General features: G+C 40.2%; 1 protein-coding gene and 1 long non-coding RNA gene across 3 annotated transcripts; one reads left to right on the top strand and one right to left on the bottom strand.

Annotated features, from left to right (window-relative positions):
• The first annotated feature begins 1,734 nt into the window (after positions 1 to 1,734).
• On the top strand, positions 1,735 to 17,669 carry LOC135486294 (putative Polycomb group protein ASXL3). 2 transcript variants are annotated; one of them, XM_064768983.1, is made up of 3 exons: positions 1,735 to 2,323; positions 14,197 to 14,367; positions 14,969 to 17,669. In XM_064768983.1, exon 3 carries the CDS (start codon positions 15,341 to 15,343, stop codon positions 16,649 to 16,651), a length of 1,311 nt encoding a protein of 436 aa, XP_064625053.1. In that variant the 5' UTR covers positions 1,735 to 2,323; positions 14,197 to 14,367; positions 14,969 to 15,340; the 3' UTR covers positions 16,652 to 17,669. The 2 variants fall into 2 exon arrangements, with proteins under 2 accessions (XP_064625053.1, XP_064625054.1); XM_064768984.1 differs by lacking the exon at positions 1,735 to 2,323 and having other exon boundaries at positions 14,322 to 14,382.
• Positions 17,670 to 17,683: 14 nt separating this feature from the next.
• LOC135486295 (uncharacterized) lies at positions 17,684 to 19,053 on the bottom strand. The gene is made up of 3 exons (XR_010446684.1): positions 18,962 to 19,053; positions 18,220 to 18,445; positions 17,684 to 17,848 (listed from the first exon to the last, which is right to left on the bottom strand). It is a non-coding gene; the product is annotated as an uncharacterized LOC135486295 (long non-coding RNA).
• Between the last annotated feature and the right edge of the window lie 670 nt (positions 19,054 to 19,723).

Here is a 19,723-nt window from a genome sequence, read left to right as displayed (position 1 = left end):
AGCTCGTATACATGTATCTGAGCTTCATGGTTGTCTTATGCATGGGTGTAGTTGTATTCCACATTACTGGGCCATGCCAGTCAAGCTAAAGATAGTTACGACCCAATGGGCGGTCAAAGTAGAAGAAGGACCTGGAAGATCCAGCTTCTTGATCATTATAGCACTGCAACAAAAGATGGGCGTGCGCTCTTTTGTGCATTGAAATAAATAAATATCGCATAACTCAATAGCATCAAGGCAATACGAAACTACCGTATGTTCATCATGACATCAGTTGACAAAAGGAAAACGAGATACTGTTTACTTATTGGATTACACACAATGAAAGACAGCCTTTCTCAGACGTGTGTTCGAGAAGACATCCATTGCGATTTTACCCAGTAATAGCTGAAAGTCATCCTAAGCTAAAAAGCATTGGACGCTTTCGCCTAAATGAAACAGACGCCTGAGTATGTAGGTGTCCCATGTGAACCGTTGCTTTGGCGTCGATACGTAATTACTAAAACATACCGAAAAATCAAAAGGTGTTTCACACTCCTATCTGTTGGCGAAATCAGTTAACATTCATCTTACTATTGGACATTATTCAGCAGAGACTCTTCCCTGTGGACAATGATTCATGTTACACTGGCATTGCCGCCAGTCTCCAAACAATCCATCACGAAGGAGGTGCAGTTGTACAAAAAAAACCATCACGTCTCTTATGTCGTTCTTAATGTCGATTGCCTGTGTAATCGAGTCTCAGCAAGTGTATTGACAAGAAAATCCCCAAATAACCATCCATTGTCCGAGGTCCAATTGGTCTGGAGGAATTATGGCCAATCGATTGCGGTAGGCTCCAAGGGCATCTGCTCGGACTCCTTAAGAATGATATGTGGATTGCCTGTGGTCTTTTGCGAATGGTATCAGTAGAAGGCAGGGTGATTGACATATTTAGGATAGCATTGTACATTTCTGCTAACAGTATGTTAAATAGCAAGCATAGCAATTAATTGTTGAATTATCTCAAGTAGATACCTCACGACCGCCCGGTGGGGACTATTCAATAACTATTATCGTAGAGCGCCCACTGTTGAAATGGACCAAAGGTTTAACATTTGTGCGTCAACTTTCGTACAACATTCTCCGCATAGCTTTTCGCTTTACATAATGCATAACCTAGTTTATCAAGAGAATATAGGCATAATCTCATAAAAAACCTTTGCCAAAAAGAATCGCCCGAAGCGATGTAGGAGAATCTGAGTGATGTTTATACAACATAAAATATATGGTTTTGTGCATACCAATCAATATTTTTTACGTAGTTGCAAGTTAAAAGCGAAATAATTTTCAATGTGTTGATTCTCGATTTATTTTGAGTCTGATTTATTGTACTGATCGATTTTATACTGAAACCATATATTATCGGGTATACATACAAGGTTTGATTTAAACGGTGGAAGTACTGAATACAGGCACATTGAAATGATTGAAATGGAATTCGATCGTAAAATGTGTTGCCTCATGACAATTACCTGGGCGATTTTTTAACGGTTTATGGAGCATTAATGGCCATCTAAGTACCTCTAGTTCTTTGCTGAAAGTTATTTTTCCGAGTTACTGAGTCCAAAACCTAGATCACTGCCACGGCTTCAGAGGATAAGCTACCAATTACGTTACAGTTGTCTAATCTCCGACGTACCGTGGTTATTACATCCGCGCAAGGAATACGGAACTCAGTCAGCAGGCGGAGAGCGGCGAGAAAGCTTCGAACGCAGACGACGAATTGATTTGGCCTGCCTTGTGACTGTTGAGTGTATTGACCAGAGGACTTTCATCTCAAGTTCGTTGAATATATACAGATAGAAAACAGGAACTGTTCGCACGTGGGAGTAAACGTTGATTCCGACGGATCCATGGATAATTAAGTGACGATATCGAAGAAATTGAAACTTTTATTAACTTCTTGTATTCTGCTGAAACAGTTTCTGGACAACGTGCAAAGTATACGGAGTCTAAAAAACCGGAAGGCAGCCTAGAAGATTGCGTTATTCTATGTCTATTGGATGGGTGTTGCTGTACAAGCCATTGTTACATGTAATGCAGTATTGGACATGTTGGATGTTCGTACTTCAGTTCCTATTCAATTGATGAGCCTTCCTAGCTGATAACGATCTGCGAATTCTTCAGAGGCGATTGAGCAATTTTGAGGCCCACTATTATATAGGGTGACCAGATAAGCAGCAACAATCGGATTGAAGTTTGGAAGGGCACTGATCACGAACATTTCAAATCTAAATGTTGGCTAATCTTGGATGAAAGAATAGTCGATTGGTAAATAAATGTAAGTATAATTTTTTGGGTCATATGTCCGATTTTCTAATTACTTTGCTCTTGCTCTATTTCTTTGTCAAAAGAGGACAGACACTTTCCTATTTTTTTCATTTCACTGCCACTTCTGTGAAAATCCTGTACACTGTGTAACATTAGTGCGAGCGCAGCCTGAGCGTAGAAATCAACGCTGTGTTCGCAGTAAGCAATATAAAAGTAGTAAGCAACATTGCACATTACATTTTCAGACAAGTTTGCTGCATACAGTTAACAACAGAAATCCATTTTGCCATCCAAAAACAAATGGATTGTCGATGATGTACAGCAATTGCACATCCAACTGCCACTACATGTCATGTGTTATTCGAATACGCCACTAATTGGCAATGTTAAGTTTTTTTGGTGTTTAATATTTTTCTTGGTGTAGAAACGAAACTTTTTGCAGTAATAGAAAAGAGAAGTTCCGTCATCACACAATGAATTTCATGTAACATGCAGTTTTTAGTGATCGTGTTGACGTAACATTAATTCGTAATTAATTAACTTCCTTCAGCCAAATAATACTTTTTTGCGTTGCTCATCTTTCCAGACACAGAAAAAAATGTATCAATGTTATTATTGTGTACAAGAGAGAGAACGTTCCGGTGCACAAAAACCATGAACTGGCCCATCCGTGGAAAGAAAACACGAGAAATGAGAACACATTTATGTTATTTAGCACCTAAATTGGAAAAAATGACGCGATGGTGTGCAAATGTCTGACGGAAATAACACAAATTTGTCAAACTCAATTCGTCTGACGTTAATGGAAATATTTGCTTGCTTTATCGTTCAATCTTCCCAATATGACAGAGGGCAATCGTGACTGGTAATGCCCGAAACATAAATCCAATTGATGAGCATCTCAATTAGATCTTAGTTCGCCATGGGCTCAGAGAGATTCTAGCAATTTTGACGTCTTCATCATTGATTCTCCCGCCATAGGGAAGACATTTTATGACAGATCACGGATCGCCTGGTGCAAACAATCAAATGAAGCACTGATGCTATTGGTTTAACCCCTAAATTTACTATGCTAGTAAGGGGGAGGTAGTATTGGAGAACACAAATCATAAATTTGTTTTATGGCTGTGACGGCCAACGATTGATGACTCTTCTCCACTATAAGTTCCACACTGAGCTGATGGGCGTTGTGTGAGCAGTGCCCTACCTATAGAATGCACAGTGGAGATCTTTGAAAGAAACCAATAGTTGTCGGGCAGAGCTTCGAAACAGACCCTGTTCGATACAAAAGCTTATTAGAACCCAGCTCTGTATAAAAACGGCAATATCGTCCGACTTGTGGTGCATGTATATTCATTCGTTGATAAGATCGTTGAATTCGATGTCTTGCAAAATTCATTTCAGATAAGGAACACATTATTTCACTCACTTGTCAGCCTAGTGGCTCAGGAAGTAAGAACTCAATTTCAGTTACACGAATATAGATGAAGTTACGTGATTAAAGGTAAATGCAATTTTTCGTTATCACAAGTTGGCATCTTAATCGGTAACTCAGAATATTGGTCTATAAACCTAGTACTGTATGAAACTGTCAGTTTATGGCACATGTTCCACCAGTGAATTAGATGGATTTTGGCCCTGGTGGATCTTGACATTGATGGGAGGCTTTTAGGCAAGCGACTTTGGTGAAAAATGAACCTGGGAAACTCATTCGCTTCGTGAAATGCATAAGTCGAAAAGTTCATAAAATGCGGTTCTAGGGATCGCTTGAGTCCTTTTAAAACATTTGTTTTTTAGTTTCATTAAAATCGATTTCACGGATAATTATGCAGATCATGCACACAGTAATGTCAGTTAACGAATTGTACAAACCCTGCTTGTGGTTGCTCAATAAACCCATCCACGCATCGCTGATTGAGAAAGATATTATGTCAATAACACATAGCGGTAAGCAGAATGTCATATTTGCAGCGAGAATTCATAATAAGGAGCCGAGCAGACGAGCTGGTTATCCTATTTGCCACGTCTAATGGCAATGAGCGGACGTGTATAATACGGCAAACTACCAAATCCAATCTCGAAATTGTTACCGTACTTTGCTGCTGAAAATGTGCATGTAAACTTAACACTGGTCTTGCGTGACATCGATCGATCACCACTACTGCGTATAACTTAGAAATCTCAGATGAGTTCCTGGGGGAACGTAACGTGCTTCTGCAGATTCCTTTTCCTTCTTATACTTAACTCATGAAGGAGAATTTGCAATGATTCAGTGGCCATTATTGCCATATGCAGGCCAACCGATCGCTTTGCAATCATCAAGACGTTTCACATTGCAGAAATGTAGATTATACTTTCATTGGCGACTCATCAAGTGCCAATATCAGGAGCCATACCAGGAATGTCTACAACGCCACTTTCTGGCAGCGATACCTGTAGACACCTTGACTGTAGGAAACACAGTCCCAACTTAACAGGTGATTAAATACTTCACAGCTTAGCTGGCTTTTGGCTTAATCGATTTCTCTCTTGGGCATCCTTTCTAATTACTTCCCCTTGCCATGGTCCTCGATAATCACAGGTATGGGGGCACCTTAAGTATAAACCAGGGACATTTCAAGGTGATGTGTAGGTAATGAGACATTTTGAAAAATAATATGTTTGCTATCAATGACGTGCAGTCCTCGTACATTACTTCAATTGCAGCAAATTGCGGATAGTGGGCTTATCCTGGGTGGTCATTGCACATTCAAAAACAAGTTGCAAGCATACTGGTTATTTCGTCACACGACAGGGCAGACAGAAAAGTTGACAAAAACTAACTAATTCCTGTTTTCGTTGCATTGGATTGAGATATAAACCACTATATATGTATAATATTGTCGCGGCACGAAAAAGCAACAACGACAAGATGGTTCTTATGCCATTATCTTCTCAATTTACATCACTTTCGTCGCTATACCATTTCTTATTACTTCCATTACCTTGAAATGTAATATGTCATGACATTTCGATCTATAAAATGGTTAGATGAATTCCGTATATATGTCGAATGGTGGATTTTGAATGATGGCGAATTTTGAGAAAAATTGACAACCGCGATTGTTGACGCCGTTTTGCACAAACAAGGCACCAGTATATTTGCCCATTGAGTGTGGCATAGAAGCGACCAAGTAAACCATGACTACTGAGCATTGCGCAAATGTAATTAAAAGCATCCATTACCATTGGTATAGATTCAGTCATGTCATTAAAACTAGAAGTGAACATGATTTCAATGACTGCTGAACAACTTGATATCGCGAGGATATGACCTTTGATTGTCTAGTTTTTATTGAATAAATATTACCTGTGAGCATTAGGCAAAAAATCGGAATCGGTCAATGCGGTAATACTAGACTGAAGTAAATACAAGTGACATTGATTCTTTATATAACGTGATAATGTGCGGATGTTGTTGAAGTAATGGCTTACCTGTTATTCATTACATGTACACAGCCACATGTAAATCGTTTTTAAAAAAGATAGGTGGTGATAGAGCCACACCAGTAACGATACTACAGGACATCCTAGATGTAATATACCCGAGCATGTATTGACACAATGCCGATACCTTTGTCCATCCCAGCCGCTGCAGGGTAGATGGGAAACGTTATATCAATAAATTAGGCAATCACGTTCAGGCTATCACACTATTAAGGATTCCATTGCTTTCAGAGCCAAATGACACCGACATTCTGATGTGCTTGATATAGACACTCGGTAAATCACATGAGATATCAAAGAGCTTTCTCGGAAATGATGTCAAACAAAGGCTTATTGGTTTATTTTATGTCTGAGTAGTTGAAAGGAAAAGAACGGTGGCACAGTTGAAGAGAGTCCGTCTTGTGTCGGAAGGTCGTGGGGTCGAGACTCGGCCAATCCCGCTCGGTGGTTTAAGCTTGCAGAAATGGCCAAGTGTATCAAGTATGTGCTCCTTGGTTCTTCAGAAAGATTTATTGATTAGGCTAGGGAATGAATATAAGAAAGCGCTATTCTGATTCTGTCTGGCAATACCCGCGTCGCTGCCGCCATGGTTTTATAAATCCCAAAATAATTCGTAGATTGAATCTGTCAATGGAACAAGCCACATCTGCCGCCGAGGATGACGCGCAATCAATTCTCCTGTCATAACCCTAACATGATAACATGGTCACCCCAGTTGTTCGAACGGCACACTCAGCTAAAATCTAATTTGCAGTGTAGTATCTTTTTCCTGTGAGTTGAAAGGCGGTGTCTTAATGGGGTCGCGTCGACACTTGCTGACAAAGCATCATTGACGCTCAAGCAGCAGCTGATCGAAGTGACCTGTCAGATTCTAGAATAAGTCGGAGTCTATTCTTCAGAATTCTGGTAAGAATGAATCAATCCGCCATCGTGAACCGGATTCGCTAGGATTTGCAATATCATTTTCCTGATACAAGTTAGACAAGTACAATCACCACTGCACCGACAATGATTCAGGTCGGATTTGCCCAGACTATCTCTCAGGTTGGCTACAAGTGAGCAATGGCTTTTGGGCCAAAGGATTATACCGACCGCTCCCGGTAACGACTCTGGGGCTTTAGAGCCATATGATATACCAACACTGTGCCGATCGTGACAGAGATACCTCGTAAATCATTTGAGATATATATCATAAAGCTTCATTCTCGGAAGAGAAGGATATCTACTACAAATCCATATTGTATAGCTGGCCAATACATATGTTTAGTATGATAAAATGGCGTCCTGTACTCAGAAACTCGAGTAAGACGTTATCGCGTTTGTCAATTTTTGGAGCTTAGTTATTTTATAACAGTGCAACTGACTGGAGGCTGATGCTGCATATCCATAGATCAATGTACAAAACAATATTTCAATTTTACCGTGGCATTTTGGAGAAATATGAGCATTCATACTTCCAATTTTTGTAATTCGTGATCAGTAATCGATGCCCACTGTACGATGATCGAGTTGCGTCGTGTAATGACGTATCGAATATGAATCTATGTTAATATAAGATACTCAAGAAAGCATGTATACTTAGGATATCTAGTATAGGCCAGACCGAATCACCAACCGACGCCTACCTCTCTCAATACGAGTCCGTTCACAGCAATAAGAGAAAGAAACCCACTGGCCGGTTTATTACCTGTGTTATTTTGTTTTTACGCGGACTGAATAATGATGCGCTCCAAGGGAGATGGTATACACTTTCCTGTCTCATTCCGCAGTCTTCCCAAGAAGCTGTCTCATCAAAATGGTAATTTTATAGAGAACTGTCCTTAACAATGTCTTGAGGGCAATCATACTTCGGTGAATGGATCATGGAATGTCGAGGAGATACATGTAACACAAAGCCATTTAGTTTGAAGTTTACCTGTTACCATAATGGGAAATAGTCCAGATGGAACTGACTCTAATGTTCCTTTCCTGATCCGTTACGATTGACTGTTTTTTGCTGTAATAGATTGCAGTATGGTCGATGCATCAGACGTTAGCTTGATGACAGACATTTTGGGTCAAGCAAACTACCATAAAAATGATAAACCCAAAATGGTGTTTGAGATAGTAAAAAACTTCTTCTGGATGCATATTACATTTGTGTTGGCCGCTGTTCATATACATGTGCAACGGAAGCCACTGTATCAAAATATGTCTTATACGATACTTATTTAGCAACTACTTCCACTCTAAAGATATTTTGATAGTTTTGATTGGATTAGTCACATGAATTGCCTGAGTGGGTTGTCAGCTATTTTTCATTCCTGCATCACAGTTATTTCTTTCGCCTACATTAAACTGTCAAAGAACTAAGGAATAAAATTATCTTGATTCAATCTATAATTTATCTTAAGAATCATCTCTTCGTAGCATTTTGCCTTTAAGATATTGCAACAGATACATCACATCAAAGAAATTAACTTGATTGAGACTCCTTTATACCCGAAGCTCTAATAAGGAATGTCATTATACCAAAGAGGTGCTTCCGTTCATTGAAAATGCACGTCATTCACATCGGTTGGCTTTGATGTCTCCATGCACTCTGTGACGTGTACATGTAGTTCGCCTTTCGAGCATTCTATCAGTTTGAACACAGGTGGGAGTTCGACCTCCAAGGGTAATGTATTCCAAACAATAGACACCTTTAAATACACCTGAAGATCAACAAGTGCGCTCCCATTCATTTAAGATGCACTTCCTTGACATCAGTAAGACATCAGTTATCAACTGGACAGTCAGCGCTGAGTCTTTCCCCGCTAAACAGATATGTCTCTTATCCGTCTATCCCGTTAGCAAAGAGTCGTATAACACAATGGGATTACACCCTTTTTCCGATCAGTGGAGATAAACCCTTTGAAAGGTGATAAGTTACTATTATTCTCCTCGATACGACGTTTCCATGATTCCGAATCGATACGATTCGAAATGCAGCACAGTAGGTGGGTCTGGCAGGGGAACAAGGTCGAGTTTTAAAGGAAAACAGATTGCAGTGTTGATATTGAAGGCAGTGACATTTGGAATTGCTTTGATGACATGTTGATTTTTATGTTCGTATACTGTAGAGAGCGTGTATGCACAGTATGTTATGATTAGTGAACAGAGGTATCATCGTTCACCGCTTCTTGTGCAAATATGCACTTGAACATAGAAGTATCCTTTAATGCCTTTTTTAAATGTGGAGGGACGACTGCAAAAGAAAATGACAAACGATGTATTCATTTTGAGGGGCGTTAGGTCCTCTTCTTTTTAATTCTATTATACTCTCCATACTGTTATGGGAGGGCCAAGTTTCCACTGTGTTGCAAGGACAAACTGAAACCAGCCATTACAACCGTGCTTAGGAAAGACATGGATCAGCGAGTCTGTGCTTCGCCAAATTATCAAAGTTCTGTGTTTATTCTGTTCTTCTTGATCACTTACTAGAAATGACATTGACAAAGTTAGCAGAAATGAACGCTATTCCGACTACGACATTTATTTACTCTGGTTCAAAACATTCTAATTCTGTATACGAGTATGTACAAACGAAAAACCAAATTTATTTATTCCGCTTCAAAATCTTTGCACTTGAATTTACCAACAGCCAAACATTTACTGATCCTTCTAGATATCAATAGATAGAAACAACCGTCTGTCATCTCTTCATATCCCGCTCACACTCGAAATTTACATCGGCGGACATTTTCTAATCCAATTTGCATAAGCTGTAGGCAACATCTCTTGAATTACAATTCAGAGAGTCGCCACTAAATCCTATCAAGATAAGATTTTAAAAGCATTACCGGGAATTTGTCACGAACAGGAAATAAAGAGACTGGGCCGGATTTGTTTCAGAATGCCTCATCACTTTGTTCGTAATTTGCATTTTACAACTACAACTGATAGATACTGAGCACGTATAACCATGCCATAACCAGCTTGTTTATATCTCTGAGGTAAAACCTTGTGTAGACTTTGCGCGTATCAAATCGGCGGGAAAGCCGGTGACCCATAAAGGATGGCATATGGATGGCACTCAAATTTGACCTTCTGCGAAAACATAACCCAAAAAGTGAAATTTCGATTTAAAATTTAAGAGATTTGTGTGTCGATTAGGTTCCTATCATGCGGCTCAATCTTGCATCTGTCAGCATGCAAGTGCGATGATGGTGGGCTCTGATGGCGGGTGACGCTGACATAACTTGTTGATGCCAGCACACGTCCACTGGAACATTACAGACATCCTCTCAGATTTGCTGAAACCGTAAAATATCCCATATTGCATGCTTCGACTTTTAATGGGTTTCATTCTAAGATGAGGCGCTGTTTGAAAAAGGCAACAAGCTATGGAGAAGATCACGTCGTTTCCATTACACGATTCCATTTGGTTCATCCTTTTATGTGCTGTATGCAAATTCGTGATGAAAAGAAATGAACTTGTTATAGTTCTAGAGAAGAACACTTTATTTGAAAGGAAATGCTGTGTTTGTAGTCTGTCTTAAATGCACTTATAACGTATCAAAGGCGCGAAATCAAAGTCGGGGAACTAATATATTGTCAGTTGAAGAGGTATAGGATTGGTACAAGTAGAATAATTGACGGCATCACAATCTTGATGATGCTGGTATCGATAACTACAATACCCGTTTAATTAGAAACGGCTAAATACTCAGACAACATAGTTCAATAGCCCTATAGAGCTCAGACTACCAGATTTGACGCATCGAAGTGATGTTAGGATTCCCGTCGATAGAACACCATGGAGAAATGAAAATGGAATGCACATGTGATTTTGCAATACTTCGATTGTTTGGCATCATCCGGCGACATGGTGTTAATGGTTAGCAAATGTAAACCAGTACGAGAGGTTTCGTGGCGTTAAGTCTGGGTAAGATAGAATGTATCAAGATATTTGCACCGCTCGATTAATAGAAGAACGAAAGCCACAAAAAGTCGTATTGGTACAGACTAACGACCGCGAATACTCTCTCGAGAAACTGTAAATGTATCTGTGAAGCATATGTATATGAAGAAGAAAAGGGAAATATGATATTGCACTGCCTTTTTTCGACAACACACCCATAGTATTTCATAGCTCACATAACGATTTGCTTGCTTCTCCGCGACTAAGCTGCTCAGGCGTTATAACACCTCCCCGGAAAGTGCAATAAATCAGCCGATATTTCCGAGGATGACGTGAAAAAGTCCACAGATTTATGATGTGTTGTTTATGAGGAACACTTATAGCTGACGTTATAAAGCGTTCTGTTTGCACGCGGCATCTCATGCTTGCCGTGGCATCTCCAAAAAGCAATCTCGCACTCTAAAACAAGTTTGGGGAATTTTCGAGAGTGGTTCCGAACTTAGTTAGGATTTAATACCTGCCCGGCAATGAATCCAATATTCACTCTGGCATCAGTGAAAAGAAATCTCCTCCACTTAAAAGTAAGGATGATACATTGAAGATGCCGGCGCCAACATGGTCAATGAGGTGGAGGTGACAGAATACAGCATTATGTGTGGTGATATTGCGCTACGCTCTCAATGCACTCTGACAAAGAAATATTGTTGATAAATACATGTACCCATTGGATGTGTTACAAAACTAGCCGGCAATATTAGACTTGATACACCTCACATGACACAGAAGTTAGCTTTCTGTACCCATGCCTTCATCTGGCGCCGATGAAAGAAAAAAACTAAGTTTAGAATACAAAACTCGTTGAAATCGACCAGAGTTGACTTGATACACCATGTTTTAAGTCATAGAAGGACATGCGAATGTTGTGCTATTCTTTCAAAGGAGAGGGTTGAGCGCTTCTTCATCAGACCACGGTGACATCGCTTTAATCATACCTATCTACTTCCACCCATTCTCCACATATCTCTGCCTCTAACGACTATTAGTAATTGCATTCTCATCAGTGCGCACCGTACCCTTTAATATATCTGCCTTTCTTTCTTAAGTGTAATCACACCAAATCTTCTCGAGCAAAAAAGATGGGACGAAATAAGTAAATTGCTCTGAGATTGTACCTGAGCCTCGCGGTCTCATTAATTAGTGCTGTCTTTTTCGTTGCCTCAGAGTATAAACACTCGCTGAATTGATGTACTCTTGCGAGAAGGAAGAGGTAGGGTGGCTTTTATAGAGAGGTAATGGTAATATATTGTCTATGGGTTTAGGGTAGGCCCTAAGGGATAATTTCGTGATAAAAATTATTGCAACTTCGACAGAGCGACGAAGCTTGCACCTTTGTCGTATGTAGGAGCTATCTTTATGTATTGTTAAAAAAACAGACGACAAGGTCTAAGTAAGAAAAAAAGATGAGCTGAGCAATTTATTTCTTCACAATGATTGTAAGCTTCACACTTGGACTCCACACTCATGTTGAAGCTGGTAATGGTACTTTGGCTCTTATGTCGTCTCGATTGCCAGAATGACGTCTTCTTGCATGCTTAGAATATCCCCACAAGTCCTACACAGGGACCAATTACCGGCAACAGACTTATTGAGTCGAAGCGCGAATCAGCCATTTCAAGAGACGGATCGGGAGTGTTATGTGGAGCTGAAAAGAGTCCCCAGTGAGAAGAAATTGGTAGTTTGTGGTTTGGTGTCAGCTTGTGTGAATGAAAAACGGACCTTGGTATGTTAAAAGGAATTGCAACATAAGATTCTTGGCACTGAGAAAGTATTAAAACTATCCCTGTAGCATGCAATCGTGGATGAAAAACACACTTTGACATTACTTTAAGAAACGACGCGGTAGCGTACAAGATACAAAATATCCCTCGCGTCCCTCAGTCGCTCTTCCTCACGAAATATGTCATATTGTTACAAAATCTGGCCATTGCGTGACATTTTCCCCAGTGAAATGATCGATGGTATCTTATTATATTAAGCTTGATGACAGCTGGCTACCCTACCTCAAAGCACCCCCGTTCTGTTTGGACAACCAATTCTTCCACCTCGCTGGCTGATCAGCCTCACCGGGCATACGCACTACTGGCCAGCGCAAACAGTGATAACATCGATTTGATTGATCGCGCTGTCTCGCTGGAAGGATGCACATGTTCTTAAAATAACGGTGCAACTGAAATATTAAACTGGTACTCCGCTTTAGCGGTAGGATGATCTACTTCTCTTAAAATGAGGAATGGATAAAATTGCCGAAGGACTGCCAAAGCAACGGCAGCAGGGATCAGGTGTCGTGTTTCCAACTAAAAGCGTTTTCATAAATGCCCGCTGTTTAACAAACGCTTATTTCTGTTCACATTTTTGTAGATAAAAACCAATAAGCACGAAAGGCGTTTGAGTGAAGGTACCCTGAGTGACATTGGGAGACTTTTTCACAACTGGAGCTTGTATCAAATCCATACGAAATACATGTGCAATACGTACGTTTGGCTACCGAAATCAATCAATGAATAATTCACTTATTTCGCCTTCGGCTTCCAGGACAGGATTGAAAATAAATTGGATTTGAGAGGCGGAGATGCCTGCCTAGGGCGGTAACTTCTTGCAATATATTCTCACTATATCCGTCATGTGTTTGTTTTAAGTCTTTGAGGGGAAATGTTATGTGGTTTGATATTGGAGTTTTTAGAATGAAAGACTGAAGAGGCGGTCTTTTAAATACCTGGGGCTGATTTACATGTTCCTCCTGGTTTATATTCTACCTTTATCAATTGTCGTTGTGTTTTTCGCCAAATTTTGCCCATCAATGATATCAAGTATGCCTTATGATATACGGATCTTACACATTGTAGTAGGTTTTGTATCTGTGGATTAGAATATCTTGATATGTGTAAACCCTCTCGCTAGGGGATACTTTCAGAAATCGCGATTTCCTTTAACACAAGAGCCACACAGATCACTTGTTCTATTGAATAAAAGGATTGATAGCTGAGTAGTATTCCCATGCCTGGACAGAGCAAAGAAATCTTAGGGCAGCTCTTGGCGCCGAGAGGGATTCCGGTTATTGCCTTGACTTATGACCATGGCGACGGAGGTGATTACAGGGGTAGATGACATGCCAAATACGCGGCAAGAATATGAATCAGTAGTGACCTTTGTGGTGGTGATGCCCCGTATTGGAGAATACATCATCAGAGTCAAGATTGTGTACTCATTAGAGAAATCACAAAAATCCGCTAATATATAAACGCCCATAGTTTTATCTTCACAATCGTTCATTTTTCTTAGCACATGACCCCTACTCTAGACTCGTCACCGATTTCTGAATCTGAAACTATCTTCTTATAGCAGTTCATGACATTAGCTTGGAGTGTCAGTGCCCGCCTGATAAGGCAGCCAATCAAGTAAATTTCAATATTTATGACATACCTCATGGCAATATAATTCAATATCTCTCATTTCAGATTGCTTATTGCCGAATTTGATTTCCGTTGAGGAAGTGATGAGCCGGCGCTAGAGTTGGGTATTTCCTTTTATTGGCCTACTTCCACTGATAAACGGAGGTTGCAAGTACCTTGAGGAGTCAACCGCTAAGGCGATGAACCCAGGCGAGAGATAACCCCTTGGATCTTTTGGTGAGCATTGAGAAGGTAAAGTGCGAATGGGCTTCGGTCAAAGGTGGATTTGTCTTTCGTTATTATTGTCCTACCTACTGTTTGAGTTCCCCTGAAGAACCGGCTGGAAATAAACCGAGACAAGAGATGAGCCAGCGGGGGAAGGTATAGATCATACATTATTGAAGCCTTTCTGGAATGTCTTTATCTATCAGAGGTTGAACGTTCAGATCAAGTCCACTTCAATACAACCAAGCAGGGGTCAAGAATTCTTTTCTCCGTTCGACTCATATTATTTCATGTCGTCCTCATAACTGAGAGGGCTCCGTGTCCTTACGCTTGAGGCTTGAACGAAAGCATGTTTTCCAATACCTAAATGGCTTATTTCAGCCAATGTCACAAACGACAGGACACTGTCACAACCAGGCAACATTTCTGCAGAATAGTTCATACATACGTACATGTTCCAAATATGATATTGTTTACATACGTATGACACTGAAAAATGTAGACGATAATTTTTCTTGTAAATATATACGTGTATACGAATTATCTTGTGATCGACTTTGCGACAGTACCTTGTTCTTCAGAGTGTAAATGTAAATCAGATTTTATTTTACAGATTGATATTGAAGTCCGTTACGCCATATGCTGTTGCAAATACGATATCGCCGGATCCATTCCAGAACGACCAGATGAGGAGCCTGCAACTTTGCCCTGTGTCTATTTTGCTTTAATTATGTGGTAGCACAATTAGTAATCATACTGTACCACACATCGGATTATTTGCATCAATCAGTGACGAAATTAATCGACTCGTGTTCTTGTTGCCGTGCAATTACATGTGGATTGTTTGCTTTCACGAACAGTCAAAGCTTTAATAGAATTAGATTACTTGTACGTGACTGTGCATTTCCATCGTTCATTAGCATCATTCTGCAACCTTATAATAATTTCCCTAGAGAAAAAGTTCGAAAGCTACGTACGTGTCATCATGCCTGCAATTAGAGAAACCGTGCTGAACCATACGTTCAGGTATTTGAAATTTTTCAACAAGACTTTAATTCCAATCGAAGTTGGAGCGGCTGATGAGGAAAAGTCGCATGAAGATGTAACTCCTGGAATCCCCGCAATGCCGACTCCAGATCCCCCTGGTGAGGTGTCACAAACTACGGTCACATCTCCGGTGACAATAGAAAGTGTTATGACATCTACACAAAGCAGTGCAGAGAATACTTACGGGACTACATTAGCACAGAAACTTGTTGATGTTGTGTCCAATGCCCTAAACTCTACTATAAGTACTATTACTGATTTAGTTCATAACAAGGCTTCGTCTGCAAGCAACTTCACTTCTGATAACGACACTTTGCCAATTTCAACCATACCTACACCTGATTCAGTACAGAGTTCAGCGGATTCAAATGTGTCATATCATGAAGGCTTGTCAAACCGTACGCTTTCGTCTTTACAAACCTTTCATAATGTGACAACGCTTTTACCAGATGTAGGAAACCAAACTCAATCAGAAAGCAGTTCTAGTAGTGTAATTCCACTTGACCTAGTTCCAGACAGAAGAAATGCCACCAAATCTATTTTAGAAAATGTCACGAACTCGACATATCAAGCGCTACAATATGTCACAAATTCTACAGTTGCGGACATCAAAGAAGTAGTTCCCACAGCGACGTCTTTTCTTACTAGTGATACAACAAAGTCAACGTACTCGACTTCAGAAAGATTATCCACCAGTGCATTACCAACACATGAATCGTCAACAAACTCCACTTTCACAAGCTTACTTGGATTCACCAATAAAACTGTCTCAGCATTGATAGATGTTACAAACACGACCATCTCTGCTGTCGGGGACGCGACTGAATCTTCAACGTATGTCCAGAGAGAAAAGCCCGCAGATTATGACATCATCAGTGAGGCAGACGATATAAATGGATCAAATTTAAACACAACGAGGCTGAATCATAATTGGACGATAACCGAAGTTGGTCATCATCCCGAGATCAACCGAGGGGCCACTGACCAATACAGTAGCGACCCCAGTCAACTGCTTTACATATTTGCGATCCTGGGTGCCTACGTCATCATAATTTGTGCACTCGTCTTGATTCAAATGCGCCGGCGCAATAGATATGAAACCTTGGACGACGAGTATTATGATGAGTACCTGATGAGGCAGCAGATGCTCACAGAACGGCGGACATTACTCAAGATGAACATCAAAAACATAAGAGGAGTTAAGGACGGTTATCTGCTGGATAAAATACTCCAAAATGAAGAGGTTTAGCAAGGCGGACAGATCAATGTCGTATGTCTGTTGTTGTCTTGCAATTGTATGTGAAGCTGTAGTGCAGCTGTGCACATCAGTGTACGGACAACTAAATTACTGAACAAACAATGGTTACAGCATCACGTTACGGGGCGACCCCCAGGTTCATTTCCTGTTGAACACATTTGATATTCAGCTAGCATTTTCCCACAGTTACATGTATCTTAACGGCCCTGGAGCTACATGTAGAAGTGTGTGGAATGATTTTCTATCGTCAATGTTTAGTGTTTACTGTAATGCATTGTCGATTACTGTGTATCTATATCTTGAATAATAAAACATTTGTTCGTAAACGTTTCGGACTTTCTGTCAATCTGATTATGACATTAATTCGAAAGAAGCAAGAGTTGAACATCAGTCATGATTTTTTTTAATAATTCATCCCCTACGCTGGCCATTTTACTGTACCAGGATACTATAAAAATCGCGGCTTCTCATAGGTTTTTAGAAGGTATATTCATGTGCAGAAGTCACCGAGGCACCATCTCTTTTACATTCGAAGAACTGGTTTCCATCTGACAGTCTGCTATGGATACTGCACAAGACTTCAAAAACGCTGAAACCTTACGTATAGCTTTCGGAGGCAATTACAATTTATTGACAATGTAATAGTTTTGGAAGTATACGGTCGAATGGACTATGATTGCTAAATATAAGACAACTCTTAATGTTCAATAGTTCAGTTACACAACAGGCCGTAGTCTGGATTTGTCACTTCCATAACTACCGCTGTCTACCGTTTCTGTGCCCGATAGTCACAAAGGCGCTGTCTCCATCCCACTGCCGTAACTGCCATAGTCTTGCTCCTTCTTGTAGCTACGGTTGTCACAAAAAGCGTAGCCTCCGCCACTGCCATGACTGTCAAACATCCCAATCACGACCAAGCGATTGGCACATTATATCTCATAAACGTGTAACAAAATGCATGTTTAGTACATACCTGTAAATATCTGACGACAATTAAAATTGAATGAAAACAATGCATTATAGTTGAAGTACATTGACTACAGTTTCTTTATTTCAAATGTACAGCTTAAAACTGGTTCACTGTGTGGAAGTATTCCTGTGCCAAATCCAGACATCATGCGTACCAGTTGGGTATGTCAACATGCAGTATTTTCTCATCTCGTGGAACGGGAGGCTAAATCAGGGAATCTGGAAATGGAAAATGTTGTTTCATGATCGTATGGTATTTCCACTTCAAAAAATCGTTGAACCGTGCGTGCTAAGTGGTGCGGAGCACCCTGAAGATATGACCCTGTGCCCCCAGCCAGTTCCTGCATTTACCCTTGATGGCATTCTGTTCAAATTGATATTATTTAATAGGTTGACAGTTATCCCTTTGTTCCAAGCCTCATTTATGTCGAGAGGTTGCCAATGGGGTCTTTCTTTAATTTCAGTACACCAATGCATTTTAGAGGTACTGTACATTGGCTAAAATTAACTTCATGGCATATCATGAGTACACCTAGGCAATTTGAAAGATAGGTCATGCATCTATTACTATGGAGCAGACTGTGACTTACCCATTGTTCCTTCTATTGTCCTTTACAGACCCATTTTCCGTTCACCTGCTTCATGTTGGGAAACTCTGATCTCATGCCATCTTTGCAAAATTCGATTGTGCACTTAGTCTCCTTGATGACCGAGTTGTCTTCGTACGATTTGCCTCCAACTTTGCAAGGTTTCCCTGCCCCAAGTACTGGACAAATAAGGCACGCGGTCAGGAGACACACAGCTAGTACCATTGACCTGTAAGGAAGCGTAGTATAACATATCAGTGATTGCCAGTATTATGTAAACGTTCTATTAGCGGCAAGAGTGTGCCGAAATCTCCCAGCCAATCTACTACAGGACAGGACAGAAAAGGTGCCCCATCCTCGGTCCTCCCTGTCAATTCATAACTGCCCTACAATATTATAATGATGATTTTCCTTCAAATTTCTTTGCAGAAGTGCTTACAGATTTTACCAACCCACGAAACCTCCAAAATCTCAAAAACCTATATTTCTAAGAGTGTACTCATGTCTTTCATTGGGATATCTTCTTGGTTCTAAAAGTAATACAAAAAAGCGTAGAGAGGGAGTTCACTTCCCCATATTGCAGAAAAAAAGATTTACTCACGTTCTGAGGGGCTGGTAATGTTTATTGTTGATGAGTTGTTGGAAATTGAAAGACAGCTCACTGATACTACCATTGGCCTCCCTTTATTGCCTCCGCCTCAAAGACGAGTTTGCATGCCAATTTCAACTAAAATCATATACTCACGTTTTCATGGTTGTTGTAGTAAGTTGCTAAATGAGCTGTCTGGCGATGATGTCTATATATATGATGAGTCTCGGCAATGAGAGGAAGGGCAGTAAATGCAAAGCATATGATCATCTGATAACTGACAATGGCTCGTGTTAAATAACCAATTTGGTGGCCGATGTGCATATACAGCTCGGAAAAAATCAAATAACGGTGGGGCTCTGTAGTGCTGTAAACCTATCATAATTCATAGTATTTTCGACAAACATCATTCCGCGGTATTGTCTGTAAATAAGGATGAGATCAAATTCATCATAATAAATCATAATATTTCACGTTATGGTGACAGATAGAGTCATGTTCATCCATATCTTTCTCAATATGAATGCATAACATATACGCGACCGAAGAATTATTTACGCGTTATTTTGCTTGGTTGAGTGATGAAGGGGAACTAAAGAAGAAGAAGTGCCAATATACATCTGTAGTTGTCCCCCGGGGGCGAAAACACAATGCTCCTCATATATTTCTGTTATTCTGGTATTGTTCTTTATGAAATTGAAATTGCAAACTAGAGCCTTGGCACATGTTTAGTTTGCGTGACTCCTAGATACCGTGTCAAATGAGGGAGAGTTTTCAGATATAAGAAGACAAACTAAGATATACCTTTTATATGATTCTGGTTGAGGTCTGAATCATGAGGCAAAAAATGCCGGCGAGATATCAGAATTGTGTCCGAGTAAAGAATAACCGGCGCGTTGTGAAAGCCATTTCGATGTC

This window comes from Lineus longissimus, chromosome 4, assembly GCF_910592395.1.
Source record: "Lineus longissimus chromosome 4, tnLinLong1.2, whole genome shotgun sequence".
NCBI lineage: Eukaryota > Metazoa > Nemertea > Pilidiophora > Heteronemertea > Lineidae > Lineus > Lineus longissimus.
Note: the sequence above shows the minus strand (reverse complement) of the source record. Positions and strands in the feature narration are given on the sequence as shown.

Excerpts from the sequence above, each read along its gene's own strand:
- LOC135486294 (XM_064768983.1), top strand. The coding sequence starts at position 15,341 with ATGCCTGCAATTAGAGAAACCGTGCTGAACCATACGTTCAGGTATTTG.